A 17,038-nucleotide genomic window follows, 5' to 3' on the forward strand; every position below is an offset into this window, starting at 1 on the left:
GGTTGTTCATTTGTAGCGCAGCATCGGCTCGCGGCAGGCAGCCTGTCCCAGGCCGCCATAGCATGCCACTCTCCTGGAGAAGTCTGGAGGAAGGCTGCAGATGCTCGGTTTCCCTCGGCGGGTCAGTGACCGGGAGTGCCTCCCGCGGGGTACCCAAGGCCATTCACTTTCTCAACTCAGGAAGAAAACAGGGTGGCGGGGCGGGGGCTGTGGGACAGCAGGGCTCCCCGGAGGAAACGTGCTCACCCGGTGCGGGGCGGGGGGTGACGCATCTGCCAGGAAGAGGAGGAAAGCTGGCATCTTGTCTTGCTCGGGGGCTTGAGTGTGCTCCTGCAGCATGGCCGAGATCTTACCTTTCATTCTCCACCAGTCTGTGCTGGCAAAATGGTTAATGGGAGCTGCTGCGAGCCTTGTTGCCGAGAGAACCTCGCTCCGTTTTGTCCCCGAGCTTGTTTTGGGATGGGCCCCAGCTCCACAAGAGGGGTGTGGGGGGATGGTGGCGTGCAGGGCGGGCGTGCGCGAGGAGTGGATGTGAACTTGGGTTTCTAACAATTCCCAAATAGCAGCTGAGAGCGTAGGTGCATGAAAACCTCCAGTTTAGAGGGCTCTTCCCCATCTGGAAGGTGGCAAACTGAAGATGGCTCAAAAGTCCTACCAGAGGCAGAGGGCATTCCACTCCTGTGGTCATGGAGCCCTTCAGGGATGTGGGAGATGTGGGTTCACCCAGTGGTAGCAGGAGGGACCCACTTCCCAGGAGCGTGCCTCAGTTTCCCCACAGCATGCCTGAAATCAGTGGAGGGGGGAGCACTTAATAATGTTGGGTACCTTTCAAACAGGGCTTTGCTCGGAAATTGCTGCAGGAATGCAAAACGTGGAATACTTCTGTGCGAAGAGCAAACCAAGAACTGGCTGGAGGCAGAGCGTGAGGCTGCTCCCTTGGCTTTATCCCCTTCCAATCTCCATCCCCTTCCAGCTTCTCCTGCCGCTTCGCTGTGTGCATGTCCTGAGTTAAAGCAGTTTTGGCAGGAGAGCCAAGTCCTGCAGCCCCAGCGCCTGCTGTGGGAGGAAGGCAGCGTGCGACTTGAAGGGTGTTAAGGAAACTATAGTAAGATTAGGAAACGTGTGATGAGTTTTGATAACTGGAGGAAGCAGGTCATGTCCTGCTTCGAGCGAGGTCTGCTGGAGGTATGAAAGCAGCCTTTGCCGCAGTCAAGAATCAGTCGATCTCGTCGGTGCTCTCTGCTGTGGCCGAGGATGCTGTGGGCTGGCAGGATGAGGCTGAGGACCTTCAGGATCTTGGTAATGCTCGTCCACGCATCAGCAGCCTGTGAGTTTGGGCCCTTCCCTTACAGCGTCACGGGGATTGTCTGCAGGATGACCAAGCCCGCGGCGTTGCTGTGTAAGTGTCTGCTACGGGGCTGCATTTTCCCTCTCTCCATCAGGAGAGGTTTGGGATAGATCAGCCAGCTCAGGGGGTTTCTTGCTTTCCCGGCTCTTTTTGGAAACTTTAGTTTATCTAGTAAGATGTGTTATCTACCTGGGAGCATGGGTTAAAGCACCGTACAGGCACAACTTCTCAAAGGACTGAGAAAAGAGTCCCCAACCCCTCTGCTTCACCCAAAGTTTTAGCAACGTTCTTCTTGGGGGACAGTGTGACAGAAGAACTGGAGCAAACGTGCATTTGATTTCTCACCCCGCTGCAATCTCATGTTTTGGGGTCAGTGTGCAGAAGGGGAGAAACAGGGTTTCTCTGCTGCCACGGGTTTATTTGCAAAGGTTTTGGGGGCTTTACGGGTAGGGGAAAAATAATTAGTACTTCTGCAAAAGGAGGGAACAGCTCTGTTCCATTCCCTCTGAGAGTGGTACATGCGGAGAAGGATGCTGGGCCAAACTAAGAGAGGGTACTTCCGTAAGGGAAAAAAGTCCTCTACAAGCACGTGCCTGAGGCTGGAATGGGCTGGATAACGTTAGGAAAACGCATACAGAATCTTTGGTCTCAGAAGTTTTCCTTTGGGGACCCGTCAGCTGACTGCAATACAAGCAAGCAGCCACAAAGTAAAGCACTGGGGTAAAGTCAACAACCTTTAGAGGCTCAACTGTTCCAAAATCTGCCCCGCAGGTGAGGTGTGTGAAAGCTGGGCTTGATTCCCTGGGAATGGTCCTGCTGGTGACTGTTGAGCCACGCACGTTGCTGTCCCCAGCTGCCCTCAGCTGTTAAAATTAGGGATTTCTTTTTTTACTCTGAAGCTACTTCTAGGGTTTCCTTAATGTGATGGAAATGCCTTGGATAAAACTCTTCTGTAGTGCTTTAACCCAGCGTGCGGACCTGGCGAGGCTGCAGTTTGGTATCTTTGCCCTTTTCTTCCACCGACAGTGAACCAGGAAACAGCGCGGCTCATCCAAGCAGCGTTCAGAAATGCTAAATTCCCCAATATCACCGGGGAAAGGTCCATGCGGCTCCTCGGCAAGGTGGCTTACGGGCTGACCAAGTGAGTATCTCTGCGTCTCTGTGCCGGGGCGCCTGCGGGCTGACAGAGGGGGATGGAAACTGGCTTTGGAGGGAGCTTCGATCCAGCAATTCCTGGTGAAAGCAGAGGTCTGGATCAGGGCAGGCACATCTTCTGATCTCTGCCTTGCAGACAATTTGCACGTTAACGTTTAGGTTGCTGATGTATTATTATTTACGAGCTTTTCCAGCTCGGCGGGCAGACAGCAATGTAGGGTGTAGAGCACATCTCTTGACAGAGGGTTGGGGCTGCAGCTCCCGGGGCCTGTCGCCGACAGATGGTGCCCATGGCACATGGAGTGGCAGCGGGGACCCGGGGCTGCCGAGCCACCCTTGTCAGCAGGATGTGCTTTGTGACAAACAAGGCTGGGTTTCACTGTGTCGCTGACTTCTATTTGGGGCCAACAAATTTAGCCGTGCAAAGGCAGGCAGATTTCCTGTCGTGAGTGCGGCTGATGCAGGGCACCGCAATAGACGAGGGTTGTTTCTGCAGCACGTTGCTCCGTGTTTCCTGTTTAAAAGCCTTTCCCCCACCTCGTGTCTGAACGTGGCAGGGGGGAAGCAGCGTGTCAAGGCTCAAGGACAGCACCACGGCCCTTGTGCGTGGCCCCTGTGATTTGCAAAAGCTTCTGAGTCCGGAGTTGGCACAGGACCCTTAGAGACCCCATGTCCTCAGGAGCAAACCTGCCTGTCCTCGTCACAGAAAACAGCCCCCAGGGCCGGGGACAAACTGTGTTTTTGTTGTTTCTAGCATCCAGGTCAATGGCTTGTCTATAGAGCAGAGCGAGGTGGAGCTGAAGGAGAATGATGCCATTCACATCGCCATTAAAAACGTGACGGCCTTCTTCAAAGGGACCCTGACCTACGGCTATGCTGGGGCCTGGTTGTAAGTACGCAGTGGGCTGGCTGCTGCCCAGCCCCACGGCCCCCGCTCCTGTGCTGCCCACGGCGCGAGGAGGGGCTGCGCTCCTCAGGCTCCCTAGCAATGGCAGCACCGCTCACTGCCCGAGCCAGGCGAGGTTTTCTATGCCGGCAGCGCTGCTTAGCACCATCGCTGCTCTTTTCGGCTTGCTTTCCGCCTTTCTTCAATCACTTCTCTTAATCATTTCTTTCTTCAATCGTTTCTCTTAACAATCAGCAACAAAACCGCGCACCTTCCCTGGGCCTTTAAACACATTCTTAGTTTCTTCCTTAATCTTACTGTACCACTTAGTGTGCCGTTGGTTGTGGTTTTGACTTTGTCCTGCGGTGGTTGTACAGTAGTTTGTCATAAAGGGGATGTCTTTTGGAGGTTTCGAAGCTGTGAACTGAGCTTTGATAATTCCTGTTTATCAAACAATACCAGCTTCCAAACACTATTGAGCTGAGCCTTCAACACCAAAGGAAAATCCGTGTCCTTCTCCAAATGAGCACAGGTGGGGTGGTTGGGGGGGGTTGTTTTGGGGCTTTTTTATATCTGTGCAGCCCACAGGGATACCGGTTCATTCTGTGTCTTTAACTGTACAGCGGCACTATAAGTTGACACTGTTATATCAGAAAGTCATTCTGTCCTCCCCTTGCATGAGGAGACGAGATGCCCAAAATGTTGTCTTCTTCCCTCCCCTTTGTTGCTCTACGAACTTTGAGTGGGGGGGAAAAAAGAGACTTAATGCCCCCGTTCTCCTAAGTGCCGCTGAGGCGGTGGTTTGCAACGCTATAAAGCCAGAGTACCTGAGACGGGCTGCTGCGTGCCGGGGTTTTGCAAACTGCAGTGCAAGTACCTGTGTGCGAGGTGTTACAAAACCTGCCCCGCGGCCGATGTGCGCTCAGGGAGAAGCTGCCCCCAGCACCGGTTGCTAAATGTCCTCTCTTCTGCCATTACAGTTTGCAGCTTTTTCATTCCGTTGATTTTGAAATCGAGTCTTCCATTGATCTCGAGATAAACATTAAACTGAGTAAGTAACAGCTGGGGATCACTAGCTGCAGGGGGTCTTTGTGTGGGTGCTTCCTCCAGAGCAGCAGGACGGACTAGGTTGGGGGGCTGGCTCTGCTCACCTCTGTGGGGATCTGATGGCAGGTGGAGGCTGGAAGTCTCTGCTGCCCTGTGCACATAGGACAGGAGACAACGTGGCCCTCAAAGACCTCATAGTTTTAACAGACCAAGCGGAGGAAGCTGGTACAAACCATTTCAGCAAAGTAATGCTGATTCATGCCAGCAGCAAGCGAAAAGCGTCCTGGCCTTCTGGGCTGTCTTTAGGACCAGCTTTTCATCTCCTGCTGTTCAGTCTGACTTGAAAAAAACATGGTGATGTTTCCAAAGAGTGAGGCAAACGCTTTTTGGGGGGAGGTTTGAACATAACGATCCTTATAGTCCACTTTTTCAGCTGTCTCCAGATCAGGCCCAAGGTGTGCTCTGGGAAACGAAGCCCCTCCCTCAGGAAGGTCAATAGACTTAGATGAGAAAGGGAAAGAGGCAAACTACACTACTCCACCTCCCATAAGGGATGAGGGGGATGTGGGTTATCTCATGTGCCTCAAAATACATTTTCCTGGTAAGCTCCCAGGGCGAGAAGAGCAGCACAAAACTCTCAATGACAGTATATCGCAATTTTCAAGCTTTTTGTAATATGATTAAATTCCCTCCCCGCTCTGGTTTGTGGGTTGCACATGCTGCTCAGGTTCTTCCAGGTGATGTTAGGGGACAACCAAGTCCCTGACAATACGAGCTAGCAAGGCAGGCAGGTATCCAAATGAAGCGTGAAGAAGGCTGGCTGGTAGACTAGCTCAGCTGGAGCTGCAAACAGAAACCCTCCATCCAGGTGCAAGGTAGCCCCATCTGCCCTGACTTGCAGGGTCCTGAGTCTTTTGGAAACATCCCCCAAGAGGTGTGGGAAACTCTGCTCCTCGGCAGTGATGCTCTGCTCCAGGTCTGCAAAGTGCACTCATCCTCCTCGTCTCGGTAGCAAACTAACTATATTTTTAATTTTTTCTTTCATCCCGCGCAGTGTGCCAGAAGGACCAAGTGGCTGCTGATGCCTCGGACTGCTATCTGGCTTTCCACAAACTGACGCTTCACCTCCAAGGAGACAAGGAGTGAGTCTGTCCCCCTTCAAAATCAGGCTTCGCTTGCCCTGCTGCTGGTTCCCTGAGCGCTTCAGCCCAAGTGTCACCCACCATGGGGACGGCTGGGCAGTCCTTGACCGTGCTCCCTGTCTTGTGCAGCCCGGGCTGGCTGAAGCAGCTCTTCACGGATTTCATCTCCTTCACTTTGAAGCTTGTTCTCAAGAGCGAGGTAAGGTCAGCCCCTGCCTGTGGACAGAGGAGAGGTTGGTTTGTACGCTACACACTACTCTGCTCACCTATGCCCACAAGGTAATAGCAATATAATTTTGGTGCTTGCAAAAAATAAGGCAAATAAATAGAATCCATAACAAATCCAGCCTGGAGAAGGTGGGAGGTTGTGCTGACACTGGGATCTCTGATGATGCCAGTGTCTGACCAACAGCCCTTGGATCTCACCATGCGGCCCAGCTCCGCTTCACAACCAAAAATCCTACCCTTCACCTTCAGTTCTTCCCCTCTTTTCCTCTTGTAGGTGTGCAATGAAATCAATTTTCTTGCCCAGGTGATGGCAAATTTTGTACATGATTTAGCAGGTAAATATCCTTGTTTTTTTCTGTTTTCTTTTTTTCTATGCGACTTTTAACATTTGCGGCCCAGCAGGGCAGTAGCCACATCCATCAAAAAGGTCCTTTGAAAATGTGTATGGGATCCCAAGACCTCAGACAACATCAAAATAAACTTTAGCAATGTTATGCTTTGAATTTTCTGCATCCGGTTGATTTTTAAGGGTGATTGCACTGGTTGAAAGACATTTTTCAGTTCATAAAGTTATTTATCCTCCATTATTTAACAACCAGAGGTGCAGGACAGCTGCAGAAAGACTGATGTTAGCTAGAACAGGAGCATGCATTGGACTGTTGGGGATGAGATATTACAGCACCTGTATCTGCCTGCTGAAGATTTTCCCATGGTTCCCAGTCCCAAAGATCAGGGAAAGGGAGCAGAATGTAAAATTGAGAGTAATTACCCATATTTCCCAGTGGAGAAACTGAGTCGGTGAGTAGCAGCAGGATCAGCACTAGCACCCAAAGGAGTGGGACCCTCCAGTCCCATCCCTGTGTCCTTTTATAACTCCCAGTAACCTCCTGCACCAAGTCCTAAAAGCCACTGTCGCAAGCTCTGCTTAAGCTCATGTTTCTGGTGTGAGGTTTTTGTGTTTTCTTCCTGCAGCAAATTTTGTCCAGGATGAGGATATCAGACTTGATATCTCCCTCGCATCAGTTCCTTTAATAAAAGCAAATTACCTGGAATCACACCACAAGGTAAAGTAACCTGGGCTGCAGAGACCAAAGGTCTTCTGGTGCTGATGTTGGCTGAAGGGCTGGCTGGGGCTGGTCCCTCGCCGCCACGGGGTGCTGCTGCGCTGCAGCCCAAGGGAGGTCTGCAGCGTGGGCTGATGCCAGCCTTTCACCCAGCTGAGCAGCTTCCTCTCTGCTCCAAGTCCAGCCAGGCCGTTGCCTTGCAATGAAAATGCAGACATTGACATTTTGTCCTGTCTTCCTGCTGCTCGTCATGGTAGATACGCTTGCTTTCCTTTAAAGGGCCTTGTGCTGTACAAGAACTACTCTGATGTCTTCAGCGACTCTGTTTTCTCCCCGTCGCTGCTGACGGAGTCCCGAATGCTCTACTTCTGGCTGTCCGAACACATCCTCAACTCCCTGGCTTCAGCAGCTTTCTTAGATAAGCGCCTGGGATTGACCATCGGAGGGGAGAAGCTGCAGGTGACTATTTCAGGGGTGGTTCCCTCCTTACCTCATATGTTGAGGAAGAGAGTAAAAAATTGTCTAAATACTGTTTTTTGGTGAGAGATAGTTTCTGTGGAAGATAGAAAGATAGTGACTGTAGTCAGTCACTACATGTGATCCTGGTCAGAAACTGGTACCTTCTTAGCAAGTATGCGCTCCCAGGTAGTGTTATGCCTTAGAGCAATAGCATCAGCTGATAGAAAACTTGTCTTCTGAGTTATAAAGTGACATGATTTTCTGTGGAGGGGGTGAGGGTGGGGTGGTGAAAGGGGGTGAAAGGCCTCTGAGCTGGCCACAAGCCACACATCAGCGCTCTGGCCCATCCAGCCTGCATCAGGGCTAACCATAACTTCCACTCTCATTTTTCTACAACCTGTTTCTGGTTTGTTTCTGAAGGCGCTGTTTGAAATGGAAGACACGGAAGCGCAGCGGAAGGCAGTGCAGATGGTAACTGCCTTTTACGTCAAACAAGGAACTTTTCGAATGGATTCTGTTGCATTCTAACGTCTCGTGTCCTTCCCTTGACAACTCAAGAGTCTTGGGTGGGCCTGATGGGGAAACCCAGGGACTGATGGAGAAATGCCTGTGCTTTGCAAGGAGGATTTCTCCACGCTCCATGCTGGCACAGCTTCCCTGAAACCCGGTTGAGTTATTGGGCTTGTGTGAACTGGCGGGGGAATTGGGGACTATGAAGGGGATGCAGCTGTGTGGAAAGTTGGTGTGAAATTGGGACGTGGTATGGAAAAAGCCTGACTCTTGTGTTGCTCCTTATCTGACCAGATTTTTCAAGGCACCTCCTATAATGACTCGGTGGCCAAGGTGTGGAGTCTCGTCCATCCCCAAATCTCTGTTCAGCCTGAAGGGACAGTCGTGAAGTCCTTGGTAGGAGCGGAGATCAGCATCTTTCCCCCGGGAGAAGAGCCCCTGATGGTTCTGTACATGGAGAAGGTCAGTTCTTCCTTCTCCTGACTGTGAAGACCTTGGGACAGGCTCTGTGCTGAGTATGGACCACTCCTGGTGTGCAGGAACAGCAACGGCAGGGAGCCCTTTGGGAAGGGTGGGTGCCTAAACCATGGGAAGTGGAGAAGGCATATCAGTTCCTTCTAACACTCCCATCTCTTCCCTCAACGTTTGAGGCTGGGAATGATGATAGTGACCGTGTTGGCTCAATGCCTCCTCTATTAGGCCAGCCCATCACTGGTGTGCAAGGTGGTAAGTCCAGCACTGGGAAGCTCTGATGAGCCCCCATTAACCTGTATCGGACACAGGGAAACTCCTTTAGCTGAGGTATTTCAGGAGCACCATGGAAATGTATTTCTTTTGAAATCTTCTCGTTCCCAAATTCTGGCTCTAGCCCCCATGTTGAGGATGGTTGTCTCCGAAATGAAGACACAGCTCTGAAGAATGTGAAGCTCCAAATATAACCTTTTCATCTGTGTGTGTGTCTGTATGGAAGTTCCTCCTTACACTGTGTTTTACCCCAAACTGCTTTATACAGAACCTAAGGAGGCAGAAAAAAGAAATGCCAGCAGCCTTGCCGTCATGGGTAATATCACAAGAGAGCAGTGTGTTTGTCCAGCCGTGTAATTACAGGCTGGTATGCACACTGAACCCTGCACAAAAGCAAATCACTGCCTGAGGGTAGATCAGATTCTTTTGAAAGGGTTAAATTGTAATCTTCTGAGGGCTGGAATAGAGAATAATTCTCTCCTGCCCTCTGCAAGTATCCTACGTTAGGGTGCTACAGGGCAATGCGCACGGCTGTTTTTTGTGCTCCAGGCGATATCTCAAAATCAATTTCTGGTAGGAGCGCAGAAGCACTAAAATTGTGGCTCTCAGGATGTGGCCTCCTCCTGGCCTGCCAGACCCCTGGTTGTGACCCGCAACTGCATCACAAAATACTCCTTTTAAACGAATGTTCACAAAGCAAGAAAATGAGACAAAAAGTCCAGAATTCAGAGATTACTTTCTTTTTTAATTTGGTTATCAACGCAAACACTATGGGTAAGAGTACTTGGGGTAGCCCTGGCTACCTTGAGACCTTTCATGTTGAGATGGATGGTCACTGGGAAACAGCACCCTATGTAACCATTTCCTTCCTTGTGCAGGATTTGGTTCACAAAGTGGCAAAAACATCAGTCCTGTGGATGAGCCAGTCTGGAGCCCCGCAGGCTGAGGCTGTAGGCATCAGGGAGGAGTTTGTTGCATGCAAATGGAGAAGGAATATCCTTCTCTAGTAATAATCTGGAGGTAAAGCCAGAATGATGTTGAACTCTGGGTCATAGAAAGCAAACTGCAATTTCCAAATGGAGCTCCCTGCTATAAGGCAAGATGAGCTACATCTCAACTCTGCCGTTCATCTCTGTGCAGGAAATCACAGTCACCATACAAGCTGCCTATGCGGAAAAGAAACTCATTTTGCACCCTGTGGACTCCAGGTGGGTACTGTGGTTTCCCGTGGGACTCATTGCCTCTTTTAGCCCTTGTCTGAGAGCAGCACAAAAAGAGCATCTCTGCAGCCCTTACTGACGTTTTTTCTCCCTTTTACCCTTCCTCCAGGACAGAGTTTAAAGTCTTTAAATGCACAGCTGATCCAAGTGGGGTAAGTCCTAAGCAAGCATTCTCTAGGCCGTTTGTTGCTAAACAATGTCTTTAAAACCTTTTTGTACAAATTTTCTGGCTTTCAGAATGACCCATCCGTAAGAAACTTCCTGCAAACAATGATCTCAGTTGTCGGAATCCCAGAAGTGATTTCAAGTGAGTTTTCCCTTTGGGGAAGTGTCAATGTATTCCATAAGAGATCCAATATCAGATCTCCTAATCCTACGCACTGAAAAAATACATCAATAACCCTGACAGCTGGGGAGGGGAGAACCATGTTACTGATGCAAATTTCTACTGGATTCACTTGGGGAATGGCCAACCCTTTGTAAATCGCTGGGAGAAAGGAAAAGTAAGTTTTCCGCCAGGCTGAAGGTCGTGGGGCGCTGGGGAACAATTTTGGCAACAGGCAGCCAAGGTCGCAGTAAGCAGCAAGCCAGGATGGCTGTACCCGTAACTGGGTGGGTTTACTGATTCCATAGGGATCGAACCAGCTCTGACTTCACTGATGAACAGCAAAGGGCTTCACCTATTTGAGATCAGAAATCCTGAGATTATCACAAGAAAGGTAAGCAGTGTCCAGAAATACATGACTCTCAAAGCCCTTCTTGGGAGTGCGGCATAAACTAATATAATACTTTTTTTTTTTCTCTCCTCCCTTTTTAGGGATACGTAATTGTACAACTCGACTTTAGCTTCCCGAATCATTTGCTGCTTGATTTTCTTGAGAAAAGATTATAGAGGTGATCTCTTCACACAGGAGTCTACAAACAGAAAGATCGTATGTGAACCAATTAAAACTTAAGCTGATTTAAATCAGCTTTCCTTGAATTTTCTTTCCTTTTTCCTGAGAAACGCTCCAATTTGTGTGCAACTGTACTTCCACGGAGCCTTTCCTCTGCAAAGATCTTGAAGTCCGCACCTCTGTGCACGCTACTTTTTCAGGATCTTTAAAGGACTTGTCTGCTTAGGAGTGAGGGCTGGACCCTCCAAGGGCTCTGGGTCAGCACTCACAGGAGGCAGCAGAAATGGGCTTTCCCCACCTTTTGGCATCTCTGTTGTTACGTTTTGGAAATGAAGCACCTTTTGCGCTGATCGTGGGTTTCATTTCTACCATGAGCCAAGAGGCTCCTGGTTTTGACCGACTTTAGCAACACGCATGACATTACCAAAATCCAAGTAAGTTCAGAACTAGTTATTGCTAAAAGACCTGAGCCTGGCTGAAAAAAGTAAATGGGATATGAATGTACAGTGCAGTACAGTAACAGAGAGGTCTTGTGCCCTGGGTGCTTTCTGTGCAGAGCCTGTAGACTTTGTATAGAGCTCTAGGCAAATTGTTACACCCATGTTGTTGAGACAGAGGGAGTAAACTTCAGAGAAGCAATAAAAATGATAAGGAAGCCAAAGAGATTATAGGAGAAAGTGCAAGTGTCCAGTCAGACAGCAGGTTCCTGTTCTTCCCTACTGCAGCGCAATAATTTATCTGAAGTGGCATAGATATTTTCCTGTACCAATTCATGCTTCCCTTTTTTTAACTTGTCTTTTCACTTGGAAGTGCTCTCAGGCCCCAAACCTCAGACTGCAGTTTTGATCACATTAACAAAGGCAGAGGATGATGTTCTCATCCCGCGCATAGCCACATTAAAGCTGGGGCTTCCACAGGGAAGCCTGCAAGGCTGGTAGCAGCATGGCCTCAGTTTCTCGGGCTCCCTGGGCATGGCGGTTGCTCTATCCCATGGATGTCCTCCCTGGGGAATGAGCCAGGACTCTTCTAGATCTGTTCTTCTCCCACCGTCAATGCCATCAAGCTCCCTCAGCACTTCCTTGCTCCACATGACTGCTGGGTTTAACATCTCTTTAGTGGCTGCGGTGCCAAGGCTGGGGCACGCTGCGTGAGCTGACTTTACCGGTCGCTCCATGGCAGCCAAGGTTTATCTTGCTGGTCCTCAACCAGCCGTGTCTGTGGCGCAGTCGGAGCCAAGGGGCATGAAATGCGTGACACCACGGTGTGGCTTTGAAGGAGCTCTGGTGTAGAGGGCAACTCTCCACCTCCCTTCCCCTCCTGCCCCCATAACTGCCTCCGCCGGCTATTCCCATGCTGGCTAAGGGCTTGTCCCTGCTCCCTCTTGCTCTAAAGCCACCCATGCTGAGGTGCCATTTTCCCTCTCTGCATGGCAACGTCTCCTGAAGACCACGGGAACCGGCTTCTGCCAAGCCAGGGCCCTCTGCTCCTCCTGAATGTCATCCCGCTAGAATGAAGAGCATTAATAACAAAGAAATGGCAGAAAAATGGTATTTGGTGGTGCCTTGTGCCGCTGCAGGAGCGGGGGTGTCCGCTGAGGCCATTCAGCGGTGACAGGCCCTCAGGGACGGGCAAGGCGTCTGTCCTCGCATGGGGGAGCGGGGACTCTGCCGAAGGGGGGGAAGATGCAGGAAAGCGGCCCGAGGCTCTCTGAGGTGCCTCCCTGTGGGGCTGCGGCGCCCACCGCGAAGTGGTAGCCAAAGTTCCCCCCCCGCGACCCGGCGGGTCGCCTGAGGGGCGCCTCGACCCCCGCCACAAAACGGCGGCCCCGCCGGGAGCTGAGGCGGGGAGGAGCGGCCGGGGCCGGTCTTCGCCGAGCCTGGCGCGGAGCCTGAGCCGCTGCTGGTATCCCACGTGTTTTCCCGGCAAAGCAGCTTCCTCGCCGGGGCGGTTTCGGTTTACGGGGCGGCCGCGGCGGGGCGGTCCTGAGCCGCAGCCGTCGTCGTTATGGGAGCGCGGCGGGACGGACCGACGGCAAGGTGAGTGGCCGCGGGTAGGTAGACCCGGGCCGGGGAGGAGGTGGAAGGGAGGACGGGGCAGCGTCGTCCGACGCTGCCCCGTCCTCCCTTCCACCTCCTCCCTGCCCCGGGGCGAAGGCATCGTGCAGGAGCACCCCACGAGGGTTTAGATTTGGGGGGACCGGGGGGTCTGGCTGCGCCATGTTTAAGGCTAAGGTCACTTGCTGGTGCCTTTTGCTCCCGGCGCCAGGGAGCAAATACCACAAAACCCCAATACGGCAGCGTTTGCCAGCGAGAACGGCGTCTGGGAGGCCATCAAGGATGGGAGGGAGGATTTTTAGGCGTGGAAACTGCGAGTTTGGCCATAAAGGGGTTGCGTTGGTAGTGCCGTGGCGGTTCCTGGCCTGGTGGGAACACTGGTGGGAGGTGTACTGGGGGAAACCCGGGGGGGGGGATTGCAAAATGGGGCAAAACACGGCTGGTGGGTGCTGCCTGTCGCCTCCCCAGCCGCCCCTCAACCACCCTCAGTCCCTACCAGCCGCCCCCAGTTCTCCCCGAGCTCGCCCATCCCCAGCGCCATGCTGGAGACAAGACCACCAGAGCAAGCATTTCTATCGCAAGTCTTTGTATCAGGACCTCGTTATTTTATTTTTTTTTCCTGATAAACGAATTTTTGAAAAGGCGCCATGGGCCATTTTGCCTCATCTGGGACTCAGCTGCATCTGCTTTTCCAACTTAGCTTCTCTGACATCTAGGAAAACGTTGATAATATTTCGCTACTTGTCGCACCCTATCTGCTAGATACAGAGATATGGAGGTCTCTGCCCACAGTTCTAACTAGAAACCATGGATTTTTCCTCAAATCATTCATATCTGCTGCGTTCTCACTTAAAACTTGTCCTCATTCTAAAGGAAAAGCAGGTTGCTTTTTTCCCTCAGATATAATGGAAACAGTAAATACATATTTCCTCATGTGCCAGAGTAATCAGACATGCATATAAATAAAAAGAGTCCTATTGTGAGAGCCTTAACGGCAACCAAGTCAGAGTTTACTCCAATGAGAGTGTTTGCCTCTGAGTCTTTGGACCACTCTCCGAAAGCTTTACGTAATTTATCACCTGGCTATAGATTTTTAGGCTATAGATTTTTTTTCTAGGATAACACTATTCTGCGGTTCTGATTGGTTTATTTTGCTCATCACACTGTTTTTACCACGGATGAGTTGCAGTTGGGGAATTCCTAGCCATTTTACTTTCATTTTGCTGTGGGTTTTGCCCCTCAGGTGCCAAAAGGCAGCAAAGGGCTACGTGCCACGGGAGAGCGGAGGGTTAGCAAGCGAAGAAATCCAGGCAGTGGATGTTGTCCCGCAGCTCTTTTGTTTTGTGGGCCCCCGGTTTGATTTTGGTGCCGCTGCTCTGTTTCTGGGCTTCTGGTAAGTAGCATGTGCTCCTCGGAAAGAAGCATGCGAGATTTGCAACAGGGGGCTTCACGTTTCAGTTTTATTTTTCCTGGCTGGGAATGTTGTGAATGCCAAGTTGGGCAGGAGGGGAGACGTAATTTTGCAATGTTTTATTATGGTGTTTCTGCATCTGGGGGAGGGACGAGGGCAAGGCTCAAGGCTCGAAAGTTTTCTGTCTCTTCTTGGGAGGTTTTTGTGCTTTGTTTTGAGCTCAGAGACATTTGATTGTAGGTTGCTGCCCATCTTTTCTGACTTATTTAGCAGAGCAGTAGTAGTACAGGAGCTGTGCAGTATCGCCTGAGCTTTCATCTGACTTTTCAGTGTTGTTTTGTTCCTGAATATGAGTCTTTCATTAATTCCTACGAGTGTAGTCTTTGCCTGAATGGCTTTCAGTCTTCATTGGCATTAAGGTCTGATTTATTTATTTACTTATTTAATACAGTCTTATTAAGTAGGTAGTTCTTGGTCATCAGGGGAATAAAGTCAGGGCATTGCTGTCTACAGGTTTCTGGTTTTGCCTGGAGAAATAAAAAGTTAAAGTCCCTAAAGGCTGACTGATCAGGCTTCGGGGAAAGGAAGTTTGTTTTACAGGAATCCCTGTTATTTTGGAGTTTCTTTAAATATGAAGTGTTTGAATGTTTTCTTTTAAGCTTTCTGGTTAATTGAAACATAGTTTCCTTTGTTTTTAATGCATGTGTTACTATTGGCATTCTTTATTTGTATAATTGAGAATATAAATTGTGATAAATGATTTAATCGCAAACAGGATTCCAATTAGAATTTATAATTTATTAAAGGAACAAAGGCAAGCAAACAGCGCTCGGTGTGCCAGGGGTCTCTGCCCAACCAAGACACACACCTTACAGACCTCATTTTTGGTTTATATCTCCTATACTAATACATATTCATAACTGCCTCTAAAATGGTTGGCCCTTGCCAAAAATGGGTGTATCCCCCCTCTTACAGGTCACTATGCAGATAACAACAGGTCCGGTTTAAGTTGGTATTCTAGAATGTTCGCCAGGTGGCTCCTGCAAAACACAGACACGGCAGACACACCGTCTCGTCTGCGGCCAGACAGACAAAACAATCAAAGGTCACACTTCACCCTGTGGCCCTAACACTGTTCCACACTGACGCGAATCAGTTAAGCACATTTCACATAAATTAATTTCATAATAAAACATTTTGAGTGAAAACTTGGAGTCCTTTCCAGTAAGGTTCAGAGTCTCAGGTGTTGGCATCATGGAAGTAGCCTGAAGAGAAAACTGATCCTGATTAAGCCTAAATTTCATTTCACTGGGCACTTTTTTATTGTTCTTGTTAGAATAGTGAATGAGAGGCATTAGAGAATTTTTACAAACTAGGAGTTTTACCCACATTTGACGGATCCCAGAGCTGCCTCACTTTTTCTACAATGCATCCCGAAAGCTTGATCTGGAACGGGAACCTGGGTAGAGTCTTTCTTGCAGCAAGTACTGTATTATAACAGTATATGGTGATGCTGCATAATAACCAACTTGTGACACGAGTTTCACCTGAGGAGTCAGAGGTTGGTAAAAGAGCCTACAGCATCACCAGCTTTGCTCTTATCGGATGTCTGCTTGGCTTTCGGAGCACAGGAACAGGAGAGACTGATTAGATCCTTCCCATGCAGTCCTCTCAGTACTGGTTATATCCTTTTGGCTCCATCTCAGAACATCCGAGGCTGTTCGAAGAGGCAGTACAGAGAGGGCTGGATTATGGGAGAAGCGGGATCCTCTTAAATATGAGTGGGACAAACTTCTTGAGCAGTTTGACCTTCAGTGCTTCAACCCAGTGCCTGCTTTTTGTTTTGTCTTCAGCTCCTGGGTGCATGCTGTGCCCCGCAGTGATGTGGGGAGGTGATGTTATCTCTGCATGGTGTGCCCCATGGAGTGGCGTGGCTCTGCTGGGAGGTCACTCCAGCATGTGCATAACTTTCCAATGCATTAGGAGTTGTCTGTGCGTGGAGGAGAAGGTCTTGGCTCTTTCTATCAGAGCGCCCTTCTGTCTTGCACCTCTATTTTGAGTTCTTCCGTCAGCTCCATAGGAGAGCTCTCACTTTCCTGCTTGGCCAGGTCAAGAAGTCCGCAAAAATAAAAAGCCCGAAGGCCTCTGGCTCACTTTACTGTAGGTACCTGAATGGTCAGCGTAGAGGAGAGCATGTCTGTGGAGTGAGGGCTGAACACTAGAGAGGGTGGGCTCTGCAGCACGACACCCCTGTCCCTCGACCCTGGCAGTGGTGGGGTTGCTGCCGCTGTTGTGTTGGGAAGGTGCTCAGGAGCTGAGGAACGGCACTGTGTGCGCCAGCCTCATTAGGGGATGAAATGATTCTACCCAACAGGACATTTCCACTTAACAGTGTTACCGTCTTTCTGCTGAACTAGGTTGGTCAGTGTCGCATCCCCACCCCACGTAAACTTGGGTGTTACAGCAGCTGTGTGAATTTTTCCCACACCATAGAATCGTAGAATCATAGCATCATTATGGTTGGAAGAGACCTTTAAGATCATCAAGTCCAACTGTTAACTTAACACCGACAAGTCCACCACTAAACCACGTCCCTCGGCACCACGTCTACCCCTTTTAAATACCTCCAGGGATGGTGACTCAGCCCCTTCCCTGGGTAGCCTGTTCCAGTATTTGACAACCATTTTGGTGAAGAAATTGTTCCTAATATCCAATCTAAACCTCCCCTGGCGCAACTTGAAGCTGTTTCTTCTTGTCCCATCACCTGTTCCTTGGGAGAAGAGACTGACCCCCCCTGGCTGCACCCTCCTTTCAGGGAGTTGCAGAGAGCGAGAAGGTCTCCCCTCAGCCTCCTCTTCTGCAGGCTGAACACCC

The 17,038-nt window shown here is 50.1% G+C and overlaps 2 protein-coding genes across 2 annotated transcripts in view; one reads left to right on the forward strand and one right to left on the reverse strand.

The window, feature by feature from the left end:
* The window catches only part of POLR2C (RNA polymerase II subunit C), a 241,815-nt gene that overhangs the window by 96,606 nt on the left and 128,171 nt on the right, over positions 1 to 17,038 (reverse strand). The gene's annotated exons all lie outside the window — the stretch shown is intronic.
* CETP (cholesteryl ester transfer protein) lies at positions 1,103 to 10,758 on the forward strand. Its single transcript, XM_063333998.1, has 16 exons — positions 1,103 to 1,399; positions 2,375 to 2,489; positions 3,258 to 3,392; positions 4,370 to 4,440; positions 5,491 to 5,578; positions 5,708 to 5,777; positions 6,081 to 6,141; positions 6,779 to 6,870; positions 7,150 to 7,329; positions 7,750 to 7,800; positions 8,134 to 8,301; positions 9,724 to 9,791; positions 9,913 to 9,955; positions 10,041 to 10,110; positions 10,437 to 10,522; positions 10,621 to 10,758. Exons 1-16 carry the CDS (start codon positions 1,255 to 1,257, stop codon positions 10,693 to 10,695), a joined length of 1,518 nt encoding a protein of 505 aa, XP_063190068.1. The 5' UTR covers positions 1,103 to 1,254; the 3' UTR covers positions 10,696 to 10,758.

This window comes from Chroicocephalus ridibundus, chromosome 4, assembly GCF_963924245.1.
Source record: "Chroicocephalus ridibundus chromosome 4, bChrRid1.1, whole genome shotgun sequence".
In the NCBI taxonomy this organism is placed as follows: Eukaryota; Metazoa; Chordata; class Aves; order Charadriiformes; family Laridae; genus Chroicocephalus; species Chroicocephalus ridibundus.